Source organism: Narcine bancroftii, chromosome 5 (genome assembly GCF_036971445.1).
Source record: "Narcine bancroftii isolate sNarBan1 chromosome 5, sNarBan1.hap1, whole genome shotgun sequence".
Classification (NCBI taxonomy): Eukaryota; Metazoa; Chordata; class Chondrichthyes; order Torpediniformes; family Narcinidae; genus Narcine; species Narcine bancroftii.
Window position 1 is genome coordinate 82,771,586 of NC_091473.1, and position 22,073 is coordinate 82,793,658.

At 40.9% G+C, this 22,073-nt stretch overlaps 1 protein-coding gene across 3 annotated transcripts in view; it reads left to right on the forward strand.

Annotated features, from left to right (window-relative positions):
* lrp8 (low density lipoprotein receptor-related protein 8, apolipoprotein e receptor) overlaps window positions 1–22,073 on the forward strand; it is a 172,479-nt gene that overhangs the window by 68,009 nt on the left and 82,397 nt on the right. For all 3 annotated transcript variants that reach the window (XM_069938108.1, XM_069938109.1, XM_069938110.1), the window contains exon 3: window positions 15,562–15,684. In XM_069938108.1, the coding sequence (XP_069794209.1) occupies window positions 15,562–15,684 (123 nt within the window). The remainder of the gene's footprint in view (window positions 1–15,561; window positions 15,685–22,073) is intronic.

The window sequence follows — 22,073 nt, forward strand, 5'->3', positions numbered from 1 at the left end:
GTGGAAAGACCTTCCGTTAACTGTAATTGGCTGGGCTAATTGTATTAAAATGAATATTTTTCCACGTATTTATTATTTGTTTCAATCAATACTGTGTTTTCTTATAAGGAACTTTTTCCAGGATTTAAATAAAGCTACTAGGGAATTTTTATGGAAAGGTAAATTACCAAGGGTAGCATTAAATAAGCTTAATTAGAAGTGTGCATTAGGTGGATTGCAAATGCCTCATTTTCAGAATTATTATGAGGCAGCCCAACTTAAATTTATTAGTGGTTTGATGGATTTGGATCAGTCTCCAAGTTGGGCTAAAGTTGAGATGGCATGTATTTCTGAAACTGCAGTACATCAATTTATATTTTGGTGGAATATAGATTTATTACGGGAGAATAATGTGCCGATATTAAAACATCTATTGATGTTATGGACAAAAAAAGAATAAGACTATAGGATCAAAAGGTAAATTATCTATTTTAATGCCATTATATAATAAGCAGCTTATTCCTTTTTCATTGTTTAATAGTCATTTAAAGAATTGGGATTTTAATGGTATAAAAATATTGCAGGATTGTTTTGTAGAAGGTCAAATTCTTTCTTTTATTCAATTGAAAGAGCGTTTTGATATTGCTGAAGCTTCTTTATTTGTTTATTATCAACTTCGGTCACTGGTTTAAAAAAAAATGTATGGAAGAGAGATGGTTTTACCTGTATTGTTGGAGTTTGAGTCTTTAATTTCTTCTATGCCTAAAAAGGGTTATATTTCTGTTATGTATCAAGTATTACAAGATCATATGGACAGGTTGGAATGGGAGAAGTCTAAGTTTAAATGGGAAAATGATTTAACTTCTGTTTTTCCTGAAGATTACTGGATGGATACGTGTCATGATAGTGTTACTAGATTGACAAATGCATGATATGGAATGGTTAATTATAATTTTTTGCATCAGTTATATTTAACTCCTGAGAAACTGAAAAAATATGGCTTTAGTAATTCAGATTCTTGTTTTAGATGTGTGTTGGAACTTTTTTACATGCCGTTTGGTCTTGTATGTATGTACAACCATTTTGGGAAGAAATTAAGTCAATTTTGGAAAAATTGTATAAAATTAAGTTATCATTAGATCCATCTGTTTTTTTTTTTACTGGGTTATGTGATTCCTTTAAAGGGACTGGGGTTGGATAAATTTCAAATCGCATTTGTATATTTAGCATTGTCCGTAGCTCGAAAATGTATATCAAGTACATGGAAGGATAATACAGTGATTAGTATAATGCGATGGCATAATGAAATGAAAGCTTGTATTGTTATGGATAAAATTGCTTGTGTTTTGCATGACAATTATTTTTTTGTTAATAAGTGGTCATTATATTTGAAATATATGCATTTAGAGGTACTTTGATTTATTTTATTTTTTTAATATTTGAAGAGTGGTAAATCTGTGGAATTTGTTGGCACTGCCTGTTGAGGAGGCAAATTATTGGGTATATTTGAGGCAGAGATTGATAGGTTCATAATTAGCCAGGACATCAAGGGTTATGGGGAGGAGGCTAAGCAGTGCAGCTGAGTGAGAAAATGGATCAGCTCATGATTAAATGGCAGAGCAAATTTGATGAGCTAAATAGCCTATTTCTGCTCCTATGTCTTATGGTGTTGAGGTGTTATGGTTATTACTGAAAGTTAGCAGCATGTCCTGCTCCCATGAGCACTTGTATCATTTCAAGTGCTTGATGTTAAAATTAATTTATTGTCACTAATGTATGATTTTTACATTCTAAACTCATTAGTCATCATGACATTTATTCAAACTTATACTGGCTCATCTGGAAACCTTAATTTAAAATGGAATGGAAATTCTCTTTCTCTCTGTTGGATAATGCTGCTGTATTATCAGACTCCTGTTAGATTCTGAAACTCTGTGGGTCTGTTCCATCCATGTTTACCTGTGTCTTAAATATACAGTATTTAATGAGACAGCCTCTGCTGCTTCATTGGGCAGAGAATTCCACAGATTTACTGCTCACTTCGAGAAGGGAACAGTGCATACAATTTGGTGGCGTAGATTTAAGACGGGTAAGAAGGAATGGTCTTAAATCTATGCCAGCAAATCTTAAGCACTGTTCCTTAGTTCTATTTTCATCTTCGTGTGGAAACAGCCTCCCTTTTGTCTTATCTATTTATTTCATAATTTTATAAATGTGTAAATAATAGGGTATTAGGCTAGGAATGGAAAGGGAATTGGAGCATGATTGAGTAAATAGTGGCCAGGGGTCTTGTAGATGGCAGCAGGTAGAAAGGGTGTGGAGAGCTGTGGGCAGAGGACACAATAATAAATGATAAAATAATTTTGGAAGACCATGGTTATCTCCATAGTAGACCAGATAAAGCCTCTCAACCTCTTTTTGCAGGCTACATCTCTATAGAATAAGTAGCCAGCAGGTTATATATCTAGCTATGTTCAGCCATTGGGTTTTTGTTGGGCCATTGCATATCCCTCAAATGTGGGACATGATAGAATTTTTTCAGGCCAATATCCTAAAGTGTGTCAGTAACCACAGCTTTATATAACCAAGCAGAATAGAGGTCTCTTTGCAATATGTTTGACCTTTTACCACAGAGAAGAATCTCCATTTTCCAGCACCAGAAACAGGCCCTTCAGCCTGACTTCTCCATGCCGACCAAGTTGTCGACCCAAGCTAGTACCATTTGCCTATATACAGTTCATATCAACGTATTTGCCTGAGTGTCTTTTAAACATTTCAATGTTACCCACTTCTACCACTTCATCAGTCAGTTTATTCTACATAAACACCAGCCTATGTGTAGAAAAAGGTGCCATTCAGGTCCTTCTCTGTTTTAACCTACCAAAGTGCAACACATTGTAGAATGGTAGAATTCTATCTGCCATTCGCTGTCCTACTTTTCCCAGTTCATCTGCATCCTGTTGTAATCTCTGATAACCACCTTCACTATCCACAATGCCACCAATTTTGTTGTCATCTGCAAATTTAATCACCATGTCAATTACATTGTCATTTAAGTCTTTAATATAGACCAGCCATTCTCAACCCTTTTTTTGGCTATGACCTCCTCTGCTCAAAGTTGATGGGCTCCCTTCCCTGTGAAGCAGTCACGTTTAGTTGATTTCTTCTCTACTCCTCTCCTACTGACTACATTTAAAAAAAAAATCATGATTTTAGTCTGTGGCCCTGGTTAAATTTGCTGTGGCCCCAAAGGGGAGGAGCCATATGGTTTTCATTGAGAATGGCTGTGGTTGTGGAGCCAGTGCCGATCTCTCCAAAACAATGGTCACGAGCTTCCAATCTGAATAACAATCCCCCACAATAAACCTTTTGACTCCTGCCACCAAATCCCATGCAGTATGAAGTTCCAGGATTAGAAAGAGGAAGATTTCAAGAAATTAACAATGGCATGCTTAAAAAGGTAGGTTTTGAGGAGCCCTCTGAAACATCAAGAGATCAACAATAAAAACTTTAATTTAGTATTGAATCTTCTTTTCGAAACCTACTTTCTGTCTTTCTGCAGTAGTAATTCATTTGATATCGCCTCAAACCGTGCATCTTGGCGCCTCACAGTTCGGCGGGCAGCAACCTCCTTTGAAGAAGACCGCAGAGCCCACCTCACTGACAAAAGGCAAAGGAGGAAAAACCCAACACCCAACCCCAACCAACCAATTTTCCCCTGCAACTGTGCCTGCCTGTCCCGTGTCGGACTTGTCAGTCACCAACGAGCCTGCAGCTGACGTGGACATTACCCCTCCATAAATCTTCGTCCGCGAAGCCAAGCCAAGAAGAGTTCAACATTGACTCCAGTGTCTACTGGGAACAGATCAGAATATTTCTCAAGGTCATTTACAGCTGATTCTTCAGAAGAAAAGGCACCTTCCTTCCTATCATCCTGGATTAGATCTGAATTTGGTCTTCGAAGAAGAAAAGCCATCTTGCTAATTCTGGCTCTTCATGAATAGCAGCAAGTTTGTTCTTCCTTTGTTTCTGAATCATGGGGATGGAATTCAAAATGAAATTCAGATGTATCAGGGTAAATTAATCCACCTTTCAAATCAAATGGAACAGAACAATCTGCAGATTATGGCAAAACAAATTTTGTAAATTACTTGATAAAATATTTTTTTTTTAAATTGAGCCACAAGAAATTTTGTCTAAGTGAGTGGGATAGTGGAAGTGTTATCAATGTGGATCAGTGCTTTTCAAACTGCTCCCCTAAAATCACATTCCACCTTAAACAATCCCTATGCTATAAGTGCTCTGTGATCAGTAAGGGATTGCTTAAGGCGGTATGTGAGCAGGAAGGAAAAGGTTTGAAAACCACTTTTTTAATCAAACCTAATTGACTCGTTATGTGCACGCTTTTGTAACTCCAAAGGAAATGGGCCAATGACAGTTTTTCTCAAGCAAAATATTTCAGTATCAATTGGGTCTAGAGCAGTGTTTTTCAACCTTCTCTTCCCACTCACATATCACCTTAAGCAATCCCTTATTAATCACAGAGCTCCGATGGCACAGGGAATGCTTAAGGTGGAAGGTGAGTTTAGAGGGGCAGTTTGAAAACCACTGATGTAGATTATCAGAGATGCACAGGCCTTCACGCCCACCCACTCCCCATGTGCATGCTAAATTTACTCCTCCTCTGCACTAACCCCATTTGCCTGCACCAGGTCCATATCCTTCAAGGCATACCTATTTAAGTGTCTTTATAGTCAATAGAAACAATGGAGATGGGGAAAAAAAATTTGCAGATTGATCCTCTTTTTTTCCAATATTAAATTGTAACATTAGACTCTTAAGATCTAGGCATCAATACCCCATTGTGCAATTGGATGCAGGATTTATTTCCTTACCTCCAAACTCCAAGCAGTTCAGATTGTCAAAAACATCTCCTCCACAATCTCCATCAGAACTAGAGAGATGTGTAGTTGGCCCCCTGCTCTACTTGTTTTATACCTAGGACTTTGTGGCTAAGTAGAAAAACCCAACACCCAACCCCAACCAACCAATTTTCCCCTGCAACCGCTGCAACCATGCCTGCTTGTCCCGCATCGGACATGTCAGCCACAATCGAGCCTGCAGCTGACGTGGACATACCCCTCCATAAATCTTCGTCCGCGAAGCCAAGCCGAAGAAGAAGAACAGCCGGACCAATTACAAATTTGCTAATGATACAACTGTAGTGGGGCTGTCGAAAAGAGGGAGATTGAAAACTTAGCTGAAAAATGTGCTAACAACAAGTTCTCACTCAATGTCACCAAGACCCCAAGGAGCTGATTGTAAACTTTAGGAAGGGAAAACCAGAGTCACATGATCTAATGATCATGAGAGGATCAGAGGTGGAGACAGTCAGCAACTTAAATTCCTAGGTGTCACTACCTCTGAGGACCTGTCATGGTCCCACCACATTAGTGCCATTGGGTAAAAAACATGGCAGCACCTCTATTTCCTCAGGGGTTTGTGGAGGTTTGGTATGGTATTGGAAACCTTGGTAAACTTCTACAGAGATGCGGTGGAAAGTGTGCTGACCGGCTGCATCACGGCCTGGTATGGGGGAACCAATAGCTCTGAGCAGAAAGCACAGCAAAAGGTAGTGGACACAGTTCATACATCACAGTCAAAACTCTCTTCATATCTGGAGTATCTACATGGAATGTTGTTGTTGGAGAGCAGCAGCAATCATCAAGGATCCACACCACCCAGGACATGCTCTGTTTTTACTGCTACTATCAGTAAAGGAGGTGCAGGTGCTACAGGACTTGTACAACCATGTTCAGGAATAATTACTACCCTTCATCTGTCAGAATCCTGAACAATTGATTCATAGGCAGACTCATTTAAAGACTTTTATTTTACTCCTTATTTATTACTGTATATTTACATCTGCATTTGCACAGTCAGTTTGAGTGCAGTTTATAGCCATCGGTTCAGAAATTTTGCCTGGCCCCTAGAAAAAAGAATCTCAGGGTTGTATATGATGTCATGTATGTACTCTGACAATAAATCTGAACATTTTCACATTGAACTTTGGAAGCTGAGTATCGCCATGCAACCCTATGCTACACAAAATTTTACTTTTCTGACCCTTCTACCAGCTTGGTGTTGGTTCACCACTCCTCCACACAATCTACCAAAACTTCTTGTTCAAATCATCTCTTCAAATCCTTTCTCCTTCTCTAAGTGTCATTTCCTACCATATCTTCCAACTCTACCTCATACCTCCCTTTTTCATCCTTTGATCTTCTATAGAGAGCCTTAAAAGGTCTCAGCACCACTTTATCTACAAAATCATTTGCTTTTCTGATCTCTTGATGTCCTCAGAAGTCCCTGACCCAATTATTGTAGCACAGTGTGAACCCTCTGCTATGAAGAACTGGCATCTCTGCTGTTCATGATTCTTACAGTTCATGTTAAATACTGTGAAACCCAGCAACACTTTCTAAGGATGATCTTTATATTCTGCCATTGTGGGGCCTTTTGAGCAGTTGTAAAATTTGCAGCAATAAAATCAATACACAAGTTTAAAGCAAAATCACTGAAGTTTTTGGAGCTTTACGTGAATGAACTTGTGAAAAGGCATGGTCCCAGCAACAATGAACAATATTAAAATTTTATGCAGGGGGCATAATATTCAGAACCAACGTGTTATTTTGATTCTCATTTCATGTGTCCAAGCTGGTTTACTTCCTCTCTTACAGTGAATTAAAGATTTAGGGGTATTCCTTTCTTAATCCAATTTTTGTGGGGAGGTAGAAATGACATCATAATTTGTGAATGACAGAATATAAACACTAGGTTTGCAAAGATGAATTGGGTTCTGAAGGTTGACAGGTTGAATACCTTCTATGCAAGGTTTGATGAAGAAAATAATCTCCCCTGAAGAAAGAGCAACCTACATAACAATGGTTGTGGAAGAGAACCCTCACAAAGTAGCAGGAGTAGATAACAACTGAAGGACTGTGCAGCTTTGCTGATGAAGTTCCGAACTGACAACTGCAGCAGTGCACTGTCCCCGCAGGATTCAAGGCATCCACCAGTCATTCCGGTGTCCAAAAGGGCAACAGTAATTGGACTAAATGACTACCACCCAGTTGCACTGTCCTCCGTGATCATGAAGTGCTTTGAGTGCCCAGTTATGGAATGTATCAAATTGTACCCTCCAGCGACGTTCGACTCATTCCAGTTTGCCTACCATCCAAACTGGTCCATGGATGATGCTATTGCCTTGACTCTACATTCTGCCCTGACTGACCCCCCCCCCCCCCCCCACCCCAGAGAGCAATGCCTCATTCACCAAGCTGTTCATTGACTTCAGCTTGGCATTCAATGTGATCTTATCTCACAGGCTGGTGGAAAAACTGTCCTCACTGGTAATTAACACCCTTTCTGAAATTGGATTCTGGACTTCATAACCAAAAGATCACAGTCAGTCCGGGTTAGCAGAAAAAATTCATCACGCTGAGTACTGGTACACCTCAGGGCTGTGTGCTCAACCTGCTACTGTTAATATTGCTGACTCATGACTGCACTGCAGATTCAGTTCAAACAGAATCATCAGGTTTGCGGATCTTAGTAAAGTAGTTGGCCTCATTGGCAACAATGACGTGTCATATTGCAGAGGAGGTTGGGCAGCTCGCAAAATGGTGCAAGAACAACATTAACCCTAGCACAACAGGAGTCTTAATCTGGACAAGTCAAAAGAGTCCTTTGTGGACTTTAGAAGGACAAAGGTCAACCATGCTCCATTACATATCAATGGTTCCATGTGGGGAGCACAAAGTTCTTTGATGTGCATATAAAAGATGTCCTATCCTAGACTAACATCTTGTCATTGGCACAGCAGTACCCACAGTTCTTAAGGAGGCTGAGAAGGGCAAGGCTACTGACCTCTGTCTTGACAACATTTTACAGGAGCAAAAAATTAAGTGTTCTGTCAGGCTGTATGGTAGCTGCAAACCATTGGACTGGAAGGATAATCAAAATAGCTGAGATCACTGGTGTCTCCCTTTCCTCTATTGTTCATGACATTTACCAGAATGTTTTTAAAATAGGATTCAAAGAATTATTGAGGAGCCTTTCCATCTAGCACACAGTCTCGTTGAACCAAGGAGGAACAGGAGCAGAAAATCAGGACTACCAGGCTGGGAAATAGCTTCTTCCTGCAAATTGTGAGATTGATGAACAATATTCTGCAACTGAGTACATAATTCCAAACATTTACATATTTATTTTAAATTGTATATTTATGTATATATGATCATTATATACCCTGTCTTCTTCTTTGGCTTGGCTTCGCGGACGAAGATTTATGGAGGGGGTAAATGTCCACGTCAGCTGCAGGCTCGTTTGTGGCTGACAAGTCCAATGCGGGACAGGCAGACACGGTTGCAGCGGTTGCAGGGGAAAATTGGTTGGTTGGGGTTGGGTGTTGGGTTTTTCCTCCTTTGCCTTTTATCAGTGAGGTGGGCTCTGCGGTCTTCTTCAAAGGAGGTTGCTGCCCGCCAAACTGTGAGGCGCCAAGATGCACGGTTTGAGGTGATATCAGCCCACTGGCGGTGGTCAATGTGGCAGGCACCAAGAGATTTCTTTAGGCAGTCCTTGTACCTTTTCTTTGGTGCACCTCTGTCACGGTTGCCAGTGGAGAGCTCGCCATATAACACGATCTTGGGAAGGCGATGGTCCTCCAGTGGTTCAGAGAAATGCTGTTTTGTTGGGTTTTGTATATACAGTCAGATGATAATAAACATGAACTTGAAATGGTCAGTTTAATTCTGTAAATTTGAAGAACGTTGAAGTTCAAAGTTATTATCAGAGTATGTACATAATATCTCATACATCCAAGATTTTTTCTCATGTAGTTAGACCAAATTTCTACTTATCAGTAACTAAACTTTACTTGAGGAAAAAATATATATACAAAGAGAAATGTAAACAAATGATACAAATACAGAAACATAAATATTCAGTATTAAATAATGTGCAAAGTAAGACTCCTTAAATGAATCTGAGTGTTTAGGACTCTGATGGTGGAGGGGTAGCAACTGTTCCTGAACCTGGTGGTACAAGTCCTGTGGCACCTAAACCTCTTTTGAGGACAGACCATGTCCTGTTTAGTGTAAATCCTTGATGATTGCATGGTGGAGTTCCAAGTGGATGTTCTCAATGGTGGGGAGAGCTTTGCCTGTGATGTACTGGGTTATGTCCACTAACTTTTGCAGGGCTATCCGCTCAGAAGTATTGGTGCCCCCATACCAGGGCATGATGCAGCTGGTCAGCACACTTTCTGCAACACATTTGAAGAAGTTTGCCAAGGTTTTTGATGATATACACAAATTCGTTATCATATTGATGGGTCCAGAATGTTTCTCCGAGGTAGTCACTCTCAGGAATTTAAATTTGCTTATGCTCTCCCCCTTTGATATCCCCCAATAATTACTGGGTTGTACACCTCTGATTTTCCTTTTCAGAACTAAACAATTAGCTCCTTAGTCAATGACATTGCATGAAAATTTGTTGTTATTACACCATTTAGCCAGGTTTTCAGTCTCTCTCCAGTATGTTGACTCATCACCCCTTATACACCCACTACAGAGGTACCATTTGCAAATTTGTAGATGGTGGTGTTGAGCCACACATAGACATGGCTGGCGTAGTGGTTAGTGCAAGACCCCACTACGCTTTACAGCGCCAATGATCGGGACTGGGATTCGAATCCCATGCTGTCTGTAAGGAGTATGTACGTTCTCCCCGTATCTATATGGGTTTTCCCTGGGGTCTTCAGTTTCCTCCCATCAGTCAAAACGTCGCAGGGGTGTAGGTTAATTGGGTGGCACGGGCTCGTGGGCTGAAATGGCCTGTTACTATGCTATATGTCTACATTTAAATTTTAACAATTCATATGTGTAAACTGAGTAGAGCAGGGGGTGAGATTGTGGAGGAAATGTTCTTGCCAAACTGCCTTGATTGGAGTTTGGAAATCCAGGATCCATTTACACAATGGGGCATTGAGGCCCAGGTCTTGGAGTTTGCTAATTAGCTTTGATGGGATGATGGTGTTGAATGCCAAACTGTAGTCAATAAAGAGCAACCTGATGTATGGATCTATGCTGTCCATTTGTTCCAGGGTTTTGTGTAGAGCAAGTGAGAAGGCATCTGCCATAGACCTGTTGCTGCAATAGGTCCATGCCACAGTCCAGACAGGAGCTGATGTACTTCAACACCAGCTTCTCAAAACACCATCACTGTGGATGTGAGTGCCACTGGTTGGTAGTCAGTTATGCAGGTTACTGCCCTCTTTTTGGGCTCTGCTATGATTAAGGCCTGTTTGAAACAGGTGGGTACGTTGTGTTGGAGTGAGATGTTGAAGATATCCAAGTTGGTCAGGACAGGTTTTCAGTTCTAGGGTGTGTACTCCATCCTGACCAGATGCTTTCCTTGGATTCACTCTTCTGAAGGCAGCCTTCTTTGGATGCTGACAGTAGAGAATTATTGCAGGACATTTGTACTGTATACATGATATGAATGCATCATCCAAAAGAACATTCCATTAATCTCACAAAGTATGTACTGTAACTTTGTATTATGGCAATAAAATTCATTGAAAGATTTTGTGTGTTTTAATCTTTGTTTTGTAAAGTGACCTTATCCATTTGTTTGCCTATACCTCTTAGAACTTGATGGAGGTAAACAAGAAAATAGGCAGATGTTGTGGTCCACCACAGTGCACAAAATGCTGAAGAAACTCAGCAGGTCATGAAGCATCCATCGGGACTAAAAGGTAGTTATGCCTTTCAGGCCTGCTTGACAAATATTCAGTGTTCCTGATGAAGGGCTCAGGCCCAACATGTCAACTCCTTCACTTCCTATGATGTTCTGACCGGCTGAATTGATCTAGCACTTTTGTGTACTGCACTTGGAACCTGATGATTTCCTTACACTTATTCTTTTTCCTTATTTCTTCTCCATGACAACCGGTGGTGGTAATGAGACGAATGGGAATGATTAAGCATGTTATTGTAGGTTCTAAAGTACTGTTGCTATATAAGACCATGGCTGTCCTTGAGTTTTGATATAATCCAAGTGCAAAATCTCTGTAGCTTTCATTTTTGATGCAAATGATGAATATTATTGCCTTCTAGGAAGCTACAGAACAGCGGTATAGTGCAGTACACCAATTGTTGCCAAATGTATGCGTTTTTAATTCCTGGTGTAACTTTAAGAGCATGCTTGACTCTGTTGGGATGCAGTGTCTGGTTTGAAGCCACAAAATCTGTCTGTTTGTTATTGAATAAAACAAAATAGATCTTCCTAATGATCATATCTTTGTCAGCCTCTCCAGACCTATTGTGTCTTGCGATGCTGGTCCATGCGACAGTAATATTGGTCAGTTACCGCTAAACCTGCTGTGGCTCCCTCCTTGCAGGCTTTCTTCACTGGACGTGGATCTAGCACATAATCTGTCAGTTTTTGATGGTACTATGATTGATCTTTCCCAGTAAAACACTTGTATGTTTTTATTATTGATGATTAGATTAGTGACAATGCAATAAAATACAGTGTTATCAATTATGAGATTATAATAGGAGAAAACTTCCTCTAAAGAACACACCCATCCAGTTTTATATGATCTCTCCTTCCAGGATACAAGTAATTTATTAACGTTCTTGATATTTTCAGTTTCTTTTCTGTTTATTATTTTATGCATTTGGCTGGTTTATTGGATTTCTTGAGGGGAAAATGAATGTAAATATTTGTTGATTTCAAATGTTATTAGAGCACAAGATCCAAATGGCCACTCATGTTTGTTACACATCATTTCTCTGCTGTCCTATTCTCTTGTAGGGTTCTGCATCCAACTTACAATAGCCCTTTTTTCAAATTCTGCCCAGAATGTATGCAACACTATTTTAATTATTTTGAATTACAGGATGCATCAAATATCTTTCTGATCAATGATACACATTTTTGGTAATGAGCTAGTTTAAAATTCAAACAAATTCTAGAGCTAATCATGAGAAACTTACTTTAATTGTGTGTGATCACTTTTGAAGAGGTAAATGCCATAGTTTTCACTATCTCCATGGTGACTGCTCTATAATACAATTTCTAGTTTCCTGAGTGTAATCACCTCATGTTTACCATGAACATCCAATCACTATACACCTCCATCCCCCATACTGAAAGCTTCAAGAGCCCTTTGTTTCTTTATGAACAATAGATTCTACCAGTTCCCCTCCACCAGCTGGCAGAACTTGTCCTCGCTCTCAATAACTTCTTTTTTGACTCATCCCACTTTCTCTACATGGTACCCATAAGGGCCCCAGCTATGTCTGTCTTTTTGTTGGCTACATGGTGCAATTCTTGCTTCAAGCCTACACAGGCAAGGCCCCTCATCTCTTCCTCTGCTACATTGACAACTGCTTTGATGCTGACTCCTGCACCCACGATGAGCTCATCGACTCCATCCACTTTGCTGCCAACTTCCACCCTGATCTCAAATTCACTTGGTCCATCTCTAGCAACACTCCTTTTTCGATCTCATTAGGCCTTTTTATAGTCGAAAAAAGGGAATGAAATGGTGGATATTCTGTCTTTACATCACTTCACTTACCTTCATAAAAGCTCCGAGGACTGATTCAGTGGGCGATTTCCGATCCATCTAGAAGGTTGCTCCACCTCCTCCATAAAATGAATGCCACTGAAAGCGGCTACGAAGGAGAGGGCTGATGACGTTATGATGACGCCGTCAGCCTGCAACCCAGGAGTTACCACCCAGGGCTCCTATGGTGATTGGTGATGGGGACAGCCAGGGCCAGAGGGCAATGAGCTCCATGGCCTGGAAGGAAGGAGGAGAGAAGTGAGCTGGTTCTGAGGAGAAGGTGGGGCCAGAGGGAGAGAAGCTGAGGGGACTCCGGGGAGTGGCTGAGCCCTAGTAGCAGCAAGAGCCAAGCCCGAGGGAGGAGCAGGTGACAGGAAGCTCTTCAGGGCTGACTTACCAGGTAATGGGAATCCCCCTGGAAGCTGAGCTGGTGCAGAGGGAACAGATGATGGGAAGTAGTCCACTGAGACCCAGGAACCAGATGATGGGAAACGGACCAACGGCAGCCAAGCTAGGCTGGAAGGAGGCAGACAAGGGCATGGTGGAGCCCAATGGGGTGAGCCTCTGGTTGCTGAGGAGCAGACAAGGAAAAATAGAGCTGGGGAGTCCGATGGACACTGCAAGATTGACTGAGTTCCTCCAGCATTTATGTGTGTTTTTATTGTAATATATCTAGTGTTCCCATGAACTTGCTCATGACACAACATCAGCATAGACCAAATGAAGGAAATGTAGTTTGGTCAATGACTATGCATGAGAACTAAAGGCAGTTTATTGACATTAAATTTTAATTTTATTCATATATATGTATATATATAGAGAGAGAGAGAGAGAGAGAGAGAGAGAGAGAGAGAGAGAGAGAGAGAGAGAGAGAGTGTGCCCAGGCGAGCAATATGTATTTTCAGTGATTTTTTTTTCCAAAAATAAACTATTTGTAAAAATGCATGGTAAAAATAATAGACAGTACATGGCTTTCCTTATTTTCATGCTCCAATCTTTATGTTCATGTATTAAGTCGAACCATTTGTAGTATCTTCAAGTTGATACATTTTATGTGTGTCCTATTCAAGTGTAGGTTTGTTACATAGGACCAGCCCCTCAGTGCCCAGTGGTGGCAGGACCTTGCATTCTTTCCCACAAAGCCTTTGGCTGCACTAAGTTTCAGTGCATCCCTTTATATGTCCTTTTTCAGCCTGGAATGTACTAGGTGGTAGAATTCACTTTCTGGCATCATATTTGTCTTACACTATGACATGTTTTGGGTTTAATATGGCATGTCTTTCATTGATGACCCAGGTATTTTCTTCCGTATCCTTTCCTGGCAATAGCCTTTGAACCAGAGTGTTATAGTTACTCAGGATGAACCTTGACAAGGACCTTCTTTGCAAATACACAGTACACAAAGGGGTTGACAGTTATCTCTTCCTCATGGCAGCCATTACGAGTGCAGCATGCATTTGGAGTGAAACTCTGACTGCGCAGGAAGGGTCTGACAGAGATGGCATTCTCACTGCGGGCAAGCAAGATCTTGGTGTTTGCTGATGAGTTCCTATGATAAGACATTCTGTCAAATAGTTTTAATAATTTTAAATCATTCTACATGATGCATTGCGTCCTTCTGCAGGGTCTGCAGAAGCAGAGACAAATGACAGCCAGCAGTCCAAGCCATTCAGAGAAAATATATACTAATCTGCACTTTCTAGATTCTAGATTTTGCTCCTTTCTCTTGGACAGCAAACATTTTTCCACTTCTCTAAACTGAACCCACTTCCTAGCTCAATAAAAGCAAATTCTTTAAATTCGCCACACCTGCTGGTCTCAAATAAGAGTAAATTCTGAGAGGAGGCTGAGTCACGGGTGATTACTGAACGATTCATACAAAGTGTTATGCCTAGCACTGCTCTTTACAAAAGCTCTATGAAACTGAAATTTCAGTTTGAAACGTGCCCAGACTTGGTGTATCTGTGTTGTATAGCAGCATGACGTACCCCAATAATATGTACTGTCATACCATATTCCAGAGAAATATAGTGATGGGCCTGTGCCCACTTGTGTTATAGAGACTCTGTATCCATCAGTACTGTACTGTAATATTGTACTGTATCTATCATAGCCTGGTGTTAGACGTACACATCAAACTACCACAGTGACATGAAGTTTCTTTGTCCATCAGCACTGTATTGCAATATTATACAGTAACACAGCTTGTCCCCTATCAATATACCATAGAGCTAAAAAGGAAGACACATATCCATTGGTACTGTACAGCAGTGTTATACAGTGACAGATCTGCACCCACTTGGCTGGCATCATTAGTGATTGTTGTTGGATGAATGATGGATAATGATGAGGCAGAACATATGATAGAGATAATTCAAGAAATAAGAGCAGGGGCTGTCCAGCTGGTCCATTGAGCTAGTTTCGACATTGAAAAATAGCGATGGTTGATCTGGCCATGGACTCTGCTCCGTTTACCCACCACTTCCCCATAATCCTTCATTCCCCTACTATTCTATAATCCAAATAACTGTTACCGGGGTAACTATGAAGTTACACAGTTCTCTCATGTAGTCCAGTAGAACTATTACTTAGACTGATTAGATTGCAGTTGGAGCACCAAAAAAAGTAATTGATGACTGATCTTAGATTTATATTTGAAAATTGATCTGATTAGAGGAGCAGAACATTGCTGGAAGTTGAGAACATTGCAAATTCATCTTACCACTTATGACAATTAAATGAGTGTACTTCATCAGGAGTTCACTTCATATGTTAACTTTGGGCAGATGCCTGTCCTTTTTCCCACTCTGAATGTTTTAATGAAGTATCTGTCTGTGTGCATACAAAATAGTAGAAAATTTGACAGAACTTTGGTTTAATATTTGCTGAATTCTAATTTTTTTTATTAATACTTAGTGTTGTAAATTTTGCTTACCAAACAGCTAAGATAACCTGTGCATCCACACATTTTGCTTGTGACAACGGAGAATGTATTTCGGGGAACTGGCGATGTGATGGAGAAGAGGAATGTACAGATGGTTCGGACGAGACCGATGAATTGTGCAGTGAGTAATTTGATCTGAAAAGCAATGTCGCAAAAAAATGAACAGTAAAATGTTGTTATACAGCCTTAAATAAATTAACAATTTAGCACATATTTTAAAAGGCAAGCTCATTGTTCCGTCTGTCATTTAAAACATAAGTATTAGGATAATACAGCTTAATACGTGGCAAATGAGATGGTGCGGGTGGGAAGTCTTCAGATTTGTGGATCAGTGGCTCTCAGGGACCTGTACCATTGGGACAGTTTGCATCTGAATGGATGGGGACCAGTATCCTTCTGGCAAGATTTGCTAGGGCTGCTCCAAAGGGTTTAATTGAGAATTTCAAGGAGATAGGAACCAGAGCAGATAATGGTGGTTGTGGTAAAAGCTGTTGTCAAGCCTGCAGATAAAGATAGAAGTTGAAAGGTTCAGCATGATGGGAATAATATCTTGAGTTAAATTTATTTCAATGTAAGGAGTATTGTAGGAAAGGCAAATCAGCTTAGAACATGGATCAACATGTGGAGTTATGACATTGTGGCCATTAGTGAGAAATGGTTTTAGGAGGACCAAGACTAGCAGCTCAAAGTTCCAGGCTACTGTTGTTTTAGTCGTGATGGAGAGGGAAGGATAAAAGGGGGAAGGATGGTGTTGTCCATCAGGGTAAATGTCACAGCACTGGAGATATTGTCTACTGAGGCTATAGAGGAATGAGAAAGGGGTGACCACTTTAATGGGATTATATTGTAGACCACCAAATTTGTAGAGAGATAGCAGATGCAAGAAACACAAGGCTGAGATAGGTGATTTTAACTTTCCACATATTGCCTCAGACTCCCACCCTTTAAAAGGGTTGGATGGGGTCGAGTTTGTCATATATGTTCAGGAATGTTTTCTAAATCAATATATCGAGGTACCAACTGGAGAGAGTGCAATTCTGGATCTCCTATTAAGGAATGAGACAGGACATAAGTACATGTAGGGGAATACTTTGGGTCCAGTGATCGTAATGTTTTAAAATAATTATGAAAAAGAATAGGTCTGGTCCTCAGGTTGATTTTGAATTGGAGTAATGCTAATTTTGATGGTATCAGAAAAGGGTCTGGCAAGTGTGAATTGGGACATGTTGTTTTCTGGCAAAGTGTACTTAGTAAGTGGAAGCCTTAAAATGAAATTTTGTGAGAACAGAGTTTATATGTTCCTGTCAGAATTAAAGGTAAGACTAACTGGTATAAGAAACCTTGGTTTTCAAAAGATAGCATGCTCCTGGTTAAGAAGGAGGTGCACAGCAATGAAAAAAATGAGGAGTATAAAAAAAACCAACAATTTAATGAAATCAGGAGGGATAAAAGAAGGCATAATATTGCTTTGGCAGACAAGGTGAAGGATAATCAGGGCTTCTACAGATATATGAAAAGCAAAAGGATAGCAAGGGACAAAATTGGCCCTCTTGAAGATCAGGGAGGTCATCTATGCATTGAGCCAAAAGAGGTTGGGGATATCTTAAATGGGTATTTTGCATTTGTGTTTACTCGGGAGATGGGCACAGAGTGTGGTAAGAGTATGGAATGAGCTGCCAGCAGAGGAAGTGGATGTTGGTTCAATTTCAACATTTAAGAGAAGATTGGATAGCTACATGGATAGGAGGGGTATGGCAAAGTGTGCTTCGTAAGTGGGAGCCTTAAAGTGAAATTTTATGAGAACAGAGTTTATATGTTCCTGTTAGAATTAAAGGTAAGACTAACTGATATAAGAAACCTTGGTTTCTAAAAGATATTGTGGCCATGGCTAAGAAGGAGGTGCACAGCAGGTATAGGTAGCAATGAAAACATTTATGTACTTGAGGAGTATAAAAAATATACAATAACAATTAAGAATGAAATGGAGGGATTATGGTCCAGGTGCAGGTTTATGGGACAAGTTGGAATGATACTTCAGCACTGAGTAGATGGGTCACATGGCCTGTTTCTTTGCTGTAAATATTTTTAAACTATTGAATAAAGGGAACTTTGAGGAGATATTTTATGGAATTTATTTAATATGGCATTTGGGAATGGTGAGAGTAGAATCTTGTGATTCTTAGTGTCAAGTCAATCAGTATCATGGTTAAAGTCTTTCCTGTCCTTGCTCAATTTCCACACCTCTACATTTTCTAGCAGGATTTGAAATAGGAACATAAAAAGTCAAAAGCAATCAATGCTATGTTAATAATCCTGAGGAATTTTCTCATCCAATTCCAACAGGATTTTTAGGCCAGGGATACATAATACAAGAGTATAGGCCCTTGCTCTGACTTCTCTTTCTGGCCAAATGTGAAGGCACAGTACAGCCTTGGCTTGAATTATCTCACTTGTATAGCTTATGTGACTAAATTTGACCTCTGCCTGAATATTTATAAAGTGAATTTAAAACTCTGTTGATATTTAATGATTGGATCAATGGCAATAGAAAATACTGTTGGAATGTGTTGGACCTTTGGTAAAGGGCCTTTGTTTTGGCGATTTTAGTGTAAGACCCATCTTTGCATGCTTTGTTGAACACATCAATGATAGTTTGACCATGCCACCATAAATGTACTGCAGTGCAATTACTGAGGTTCTGGTGACCTTGATTCTGAACTATAACTGGTGTACGTTGAATAGTTTCCTATTTATTTCTGAAAATTAACTCCATTCCAGTGTGAAGATTGTGGGTGAGTTACATAATTTTGGCAAGAGGGATTGATAAAAGTGTAAATGCAATGATACAGGCCTGTTTGACATTAATCTTCACTGTGGTTGCCTCTTATAGAGTCACTAGTTTGAATTGTGTCTTGTGTGGCATTGTACACAGAAGGTGTAAAGTGGAGATAACTTTTTGATGGCAGTCTAATTTGAGGAAAATGATCCACAGTCTTTATGCCTGATAGTCAACAGCTTTAATGAGGCCGATGAATGTATTTTGGGGTTTGATGTTCCTCCCTGCATTTCTCTTCAAGTTGCTGTGTAGTAAAAATCGTGTTCATTGTAACTCTCCATGAACAGAATCTAAACTGATTTGTGGGGTAGCTTTTCAGTTATTGGGAAGAGGCATTTGAAGAAGACCCTTCCTTGGGATTCAGCAGAAGTCCCTCTGTAATACACAGATGTATTCGTCATCTTTTTAAAGGTGGTCACGACTATTTGGGATGTCTGAGAACTCCTGGTACATCTTTCTCTTCTTAGGAATGCACAATTAGGTTATGAATTTGTCTCTAAAGTTCTTCACTGCTCAGCTTTAGAACAGTGGTTCTCAACCTTTTCCCCCCACTTGCATCTTCTTCTTTGGCTTGGCTTCGCGGACGAAGATTTATGGAGGGGGTAAAAAGTCCACGTCAGCTGCAGGCTCGTTTGTGGCTGACAAGTCCGATGCGGGACAGGCAGACACGATTGCAGCGGTTGCAGGGGAAAATTGGTTGGTTGGGGTTGGGTGTTGGGTTTTTCCTCCTTTGCCTTTTGTCAGTGAGGTGGGCTCTGCGGTCTTCTTCAAAGGAGGTTGCTGCCCGCCAAACTGTGAGGCGCCAAGATGCACGGTTTGAGGCGTTATCAGCCCACTGGCGGTGGTCAATGTGGCAGGCACCAAGAGATTTCTTTAGGCAGTCCTTGTACCTTTTCTTTGGTGCACCTCTGTCACGGTGGCCAGTGGAGAGCTCGCCATATAACACGATCTTGGGAAGGCGATGGTCCTCCATTCTGGAGACGTGACCCATCCAGCGCAGCTGGATCTTCAGCAGCGTGTACTCGATGCTGTCGACCTCTGCCATCTCGAGTACTTCGACGTTAGGGATGTAAGCGCTCCAATGGATGTTGAGGATGGAGCGCAGACAACGCTGGTGGAAGCGTTCTAGGAGCCGTAGGTGGTGCCGGTAGAGGACCCATGATTCGGAGCCGAACAGGAGTGTGGGTATGACAACGGCTCTGTATACGCTTATCTTTGTGAGGTTTTTCAGTTGGTTGTTTTTCCAGACTCTTTTGTGTAGTCTTCCAAAGGCGCTATTTGCCTTGGCGAGTCTGTTGTCTATCTCATTGTCGATCCTTGCATCTGATGAAATGGTGCAGCCGAGATAGGTAAACTGGTTGACCGTTTTGAGTTTTGTGTGCCCAATGGAGATGTGGGGGGGCTGGTAGTCATGGTGGGGAGCTGGCTGATGGAGGACCTCAGTTTTCTTCAGACTGACTTCCAGGCCAAACATTTTGGCAGTTTCCGCAAAGCAGGACGTCAAGCGCTGAAGAGCTGGCTCTGAATGGGCAACTAAAGCGGCGTCGTCTGCAAAGAGTAGTTCACGGACAAGTTTCTCTTGTGTCTTGGTGTGAGCTTGCAGGCGCCTCAGATTGAAGAGACTGCCATCCGTGCGGTACCGGATGTAAACAGCGTCTTCATTGTTGGGGTCTTTCATGGCTTGGTTCAGCATCATGCTGAAGAAGATTGAAAAGAGGGTTGGTGCGAGAACACAGCCTTGCTTCACGCCATTGTTAATGGAGAAGGGTTCAGAGAGCTCATTGCTGTATCTGACCCGACCTTGTTGGTTTTCGTGCAGTTGGATAATCATGTTGAGGAACTTTGGGGGACATCCGATGCGCTCTAGTATTTGCCAAAGCCCTTTCCTGCTCACGGTGTCGAAGGCTTTGGTGAGGTCAACAAAGGTGATGTAGAGTCCTTTGTTTTGTTCTCTGCACTTTTCTTGGAGCTGTCTGAGGGCAAAGACCATGTCAGTAGTTCCTCTGTTTGCGCGAAAGCCGCTTGCATACCACTTTAAGTAATCCATATGCCATCAGTGCTCTGTGATTAGTAAGGTATTGCATAAGATGGAATGTGAGTGGAAAGGGAAGATTGAAGTTTGAGAACCACTGCTCTAGACTTGAAATAGGTTGCTTGATAAAAATTGTCATTGACCCATTTCCTTTGGAGTTATGAAACTGCGCATAACGAGTCAATTAGGTATGATAAAAACAGTGGTTTTAAAACTTTTTCTTCCACCCACATACCACAGAGTATGTCACAGGGAATCACAGAGTACCTAGACATAGAGAATACTTAAAGTGGTATGTGAGTGGAAAGAAAAAGGTTGAGAACCATTGTTTTAGAACTTCAGCAGGGATACCTTGGTGATTTTTCTTGTGATGGGCTTTCCTCTCAATGACTCTGGTCAGGAGTTACAGTGAGATTGAACTGAAGAGGCTGTTGTAGAGTTGAGAGTACTTCCAACAATGATGAAGTCGTGGTTAGGTAGGTTTTCGAACAATTCCTTCCAATGGGGTGACTGCCTCTCTGTCTTTGATAAGTTGATCTTCGTTCTTGGCTATTAGGGCATTTGAGGCCTTGAATGTTTGTTTTGCCAGGGCAGAAGAACATGAGTATGTCACAACTGTTGATCAGTCACTAAGCCTCCTGCACAATGTTCCTGAATCAAACACACAATATCGAGATCTGATATGAGATAACTGCGTGGGCAGAGGAAAAGATTCGAAAATTTGCTCAAGGCCTCTTTTCAAAAATGCTGCATCCTGGAATGACTAGGCCTGTGATGGATCAAAGTCGGGACAGAGTATTCCGACTGGTATTGAGATGCAAGTCTATGTATTAGGAATATAGTGAGGCCCTGTGTAGTGACAGAAGGAATATAACACCTCACAAGCCACCCAACTCAGATCCCCTGCCCCATCACCCACCTCCTCGTATGTGAAAGATTGCGTTCCCAACAGTCAGTGAGGATCTGACAAAATCCTGAGTGAATGCAAGTCATCCTCAATTTTTAAGAGGACTAAGAAATTCAGTTTGAGCTTAAAAAAAAACATCTCTTAGTATTTGGTGTTGGAATAATTTCCCTATTCTTGGTGAAAAAATGTGCACAAGCACATCTCCAGTGCTCTTAATTTAAAGAAAAGATGGTTTCCGCAATATGTATTAGCCGAGTGCCCTAGTCCAAAAGGACTGAGTGATAAAGCACAATGATCTTCAACCCAAGCTTCCACTGCTGCTGGCAGCATTTTACCACCTTCTCCTAGCTTCACAGTCTACCATTTCCAGCTCAGTTTTCGACGGGGTCTAGCTACTTCAACTACAAATTGTTCACCATGTCATCATTACTGCCATGTAGTAAAGGGACACCTATTTTAATTTTTTTCTTGTGTTTTTTAAGCCTGATATTATAAAATTCAGCTGTGTGGGCTCAGGCTCTGCAGTACTTTCCTGCAGTATTGTGCTTTGTCACATTCTGCATACTGTAGATACACTGCTAATGAATTACTAACATTCGTGACTGGTGATGATTGGTAAGTCCTCTGTCACAGTGTAGAAAATTGGCATGCTCTCACATATTCCCCAACTGCCTACTCTTTCTGCAGCATAAACTATTCAGTGATCAACAAATCAGTGCCACTTATTGCTGGGCA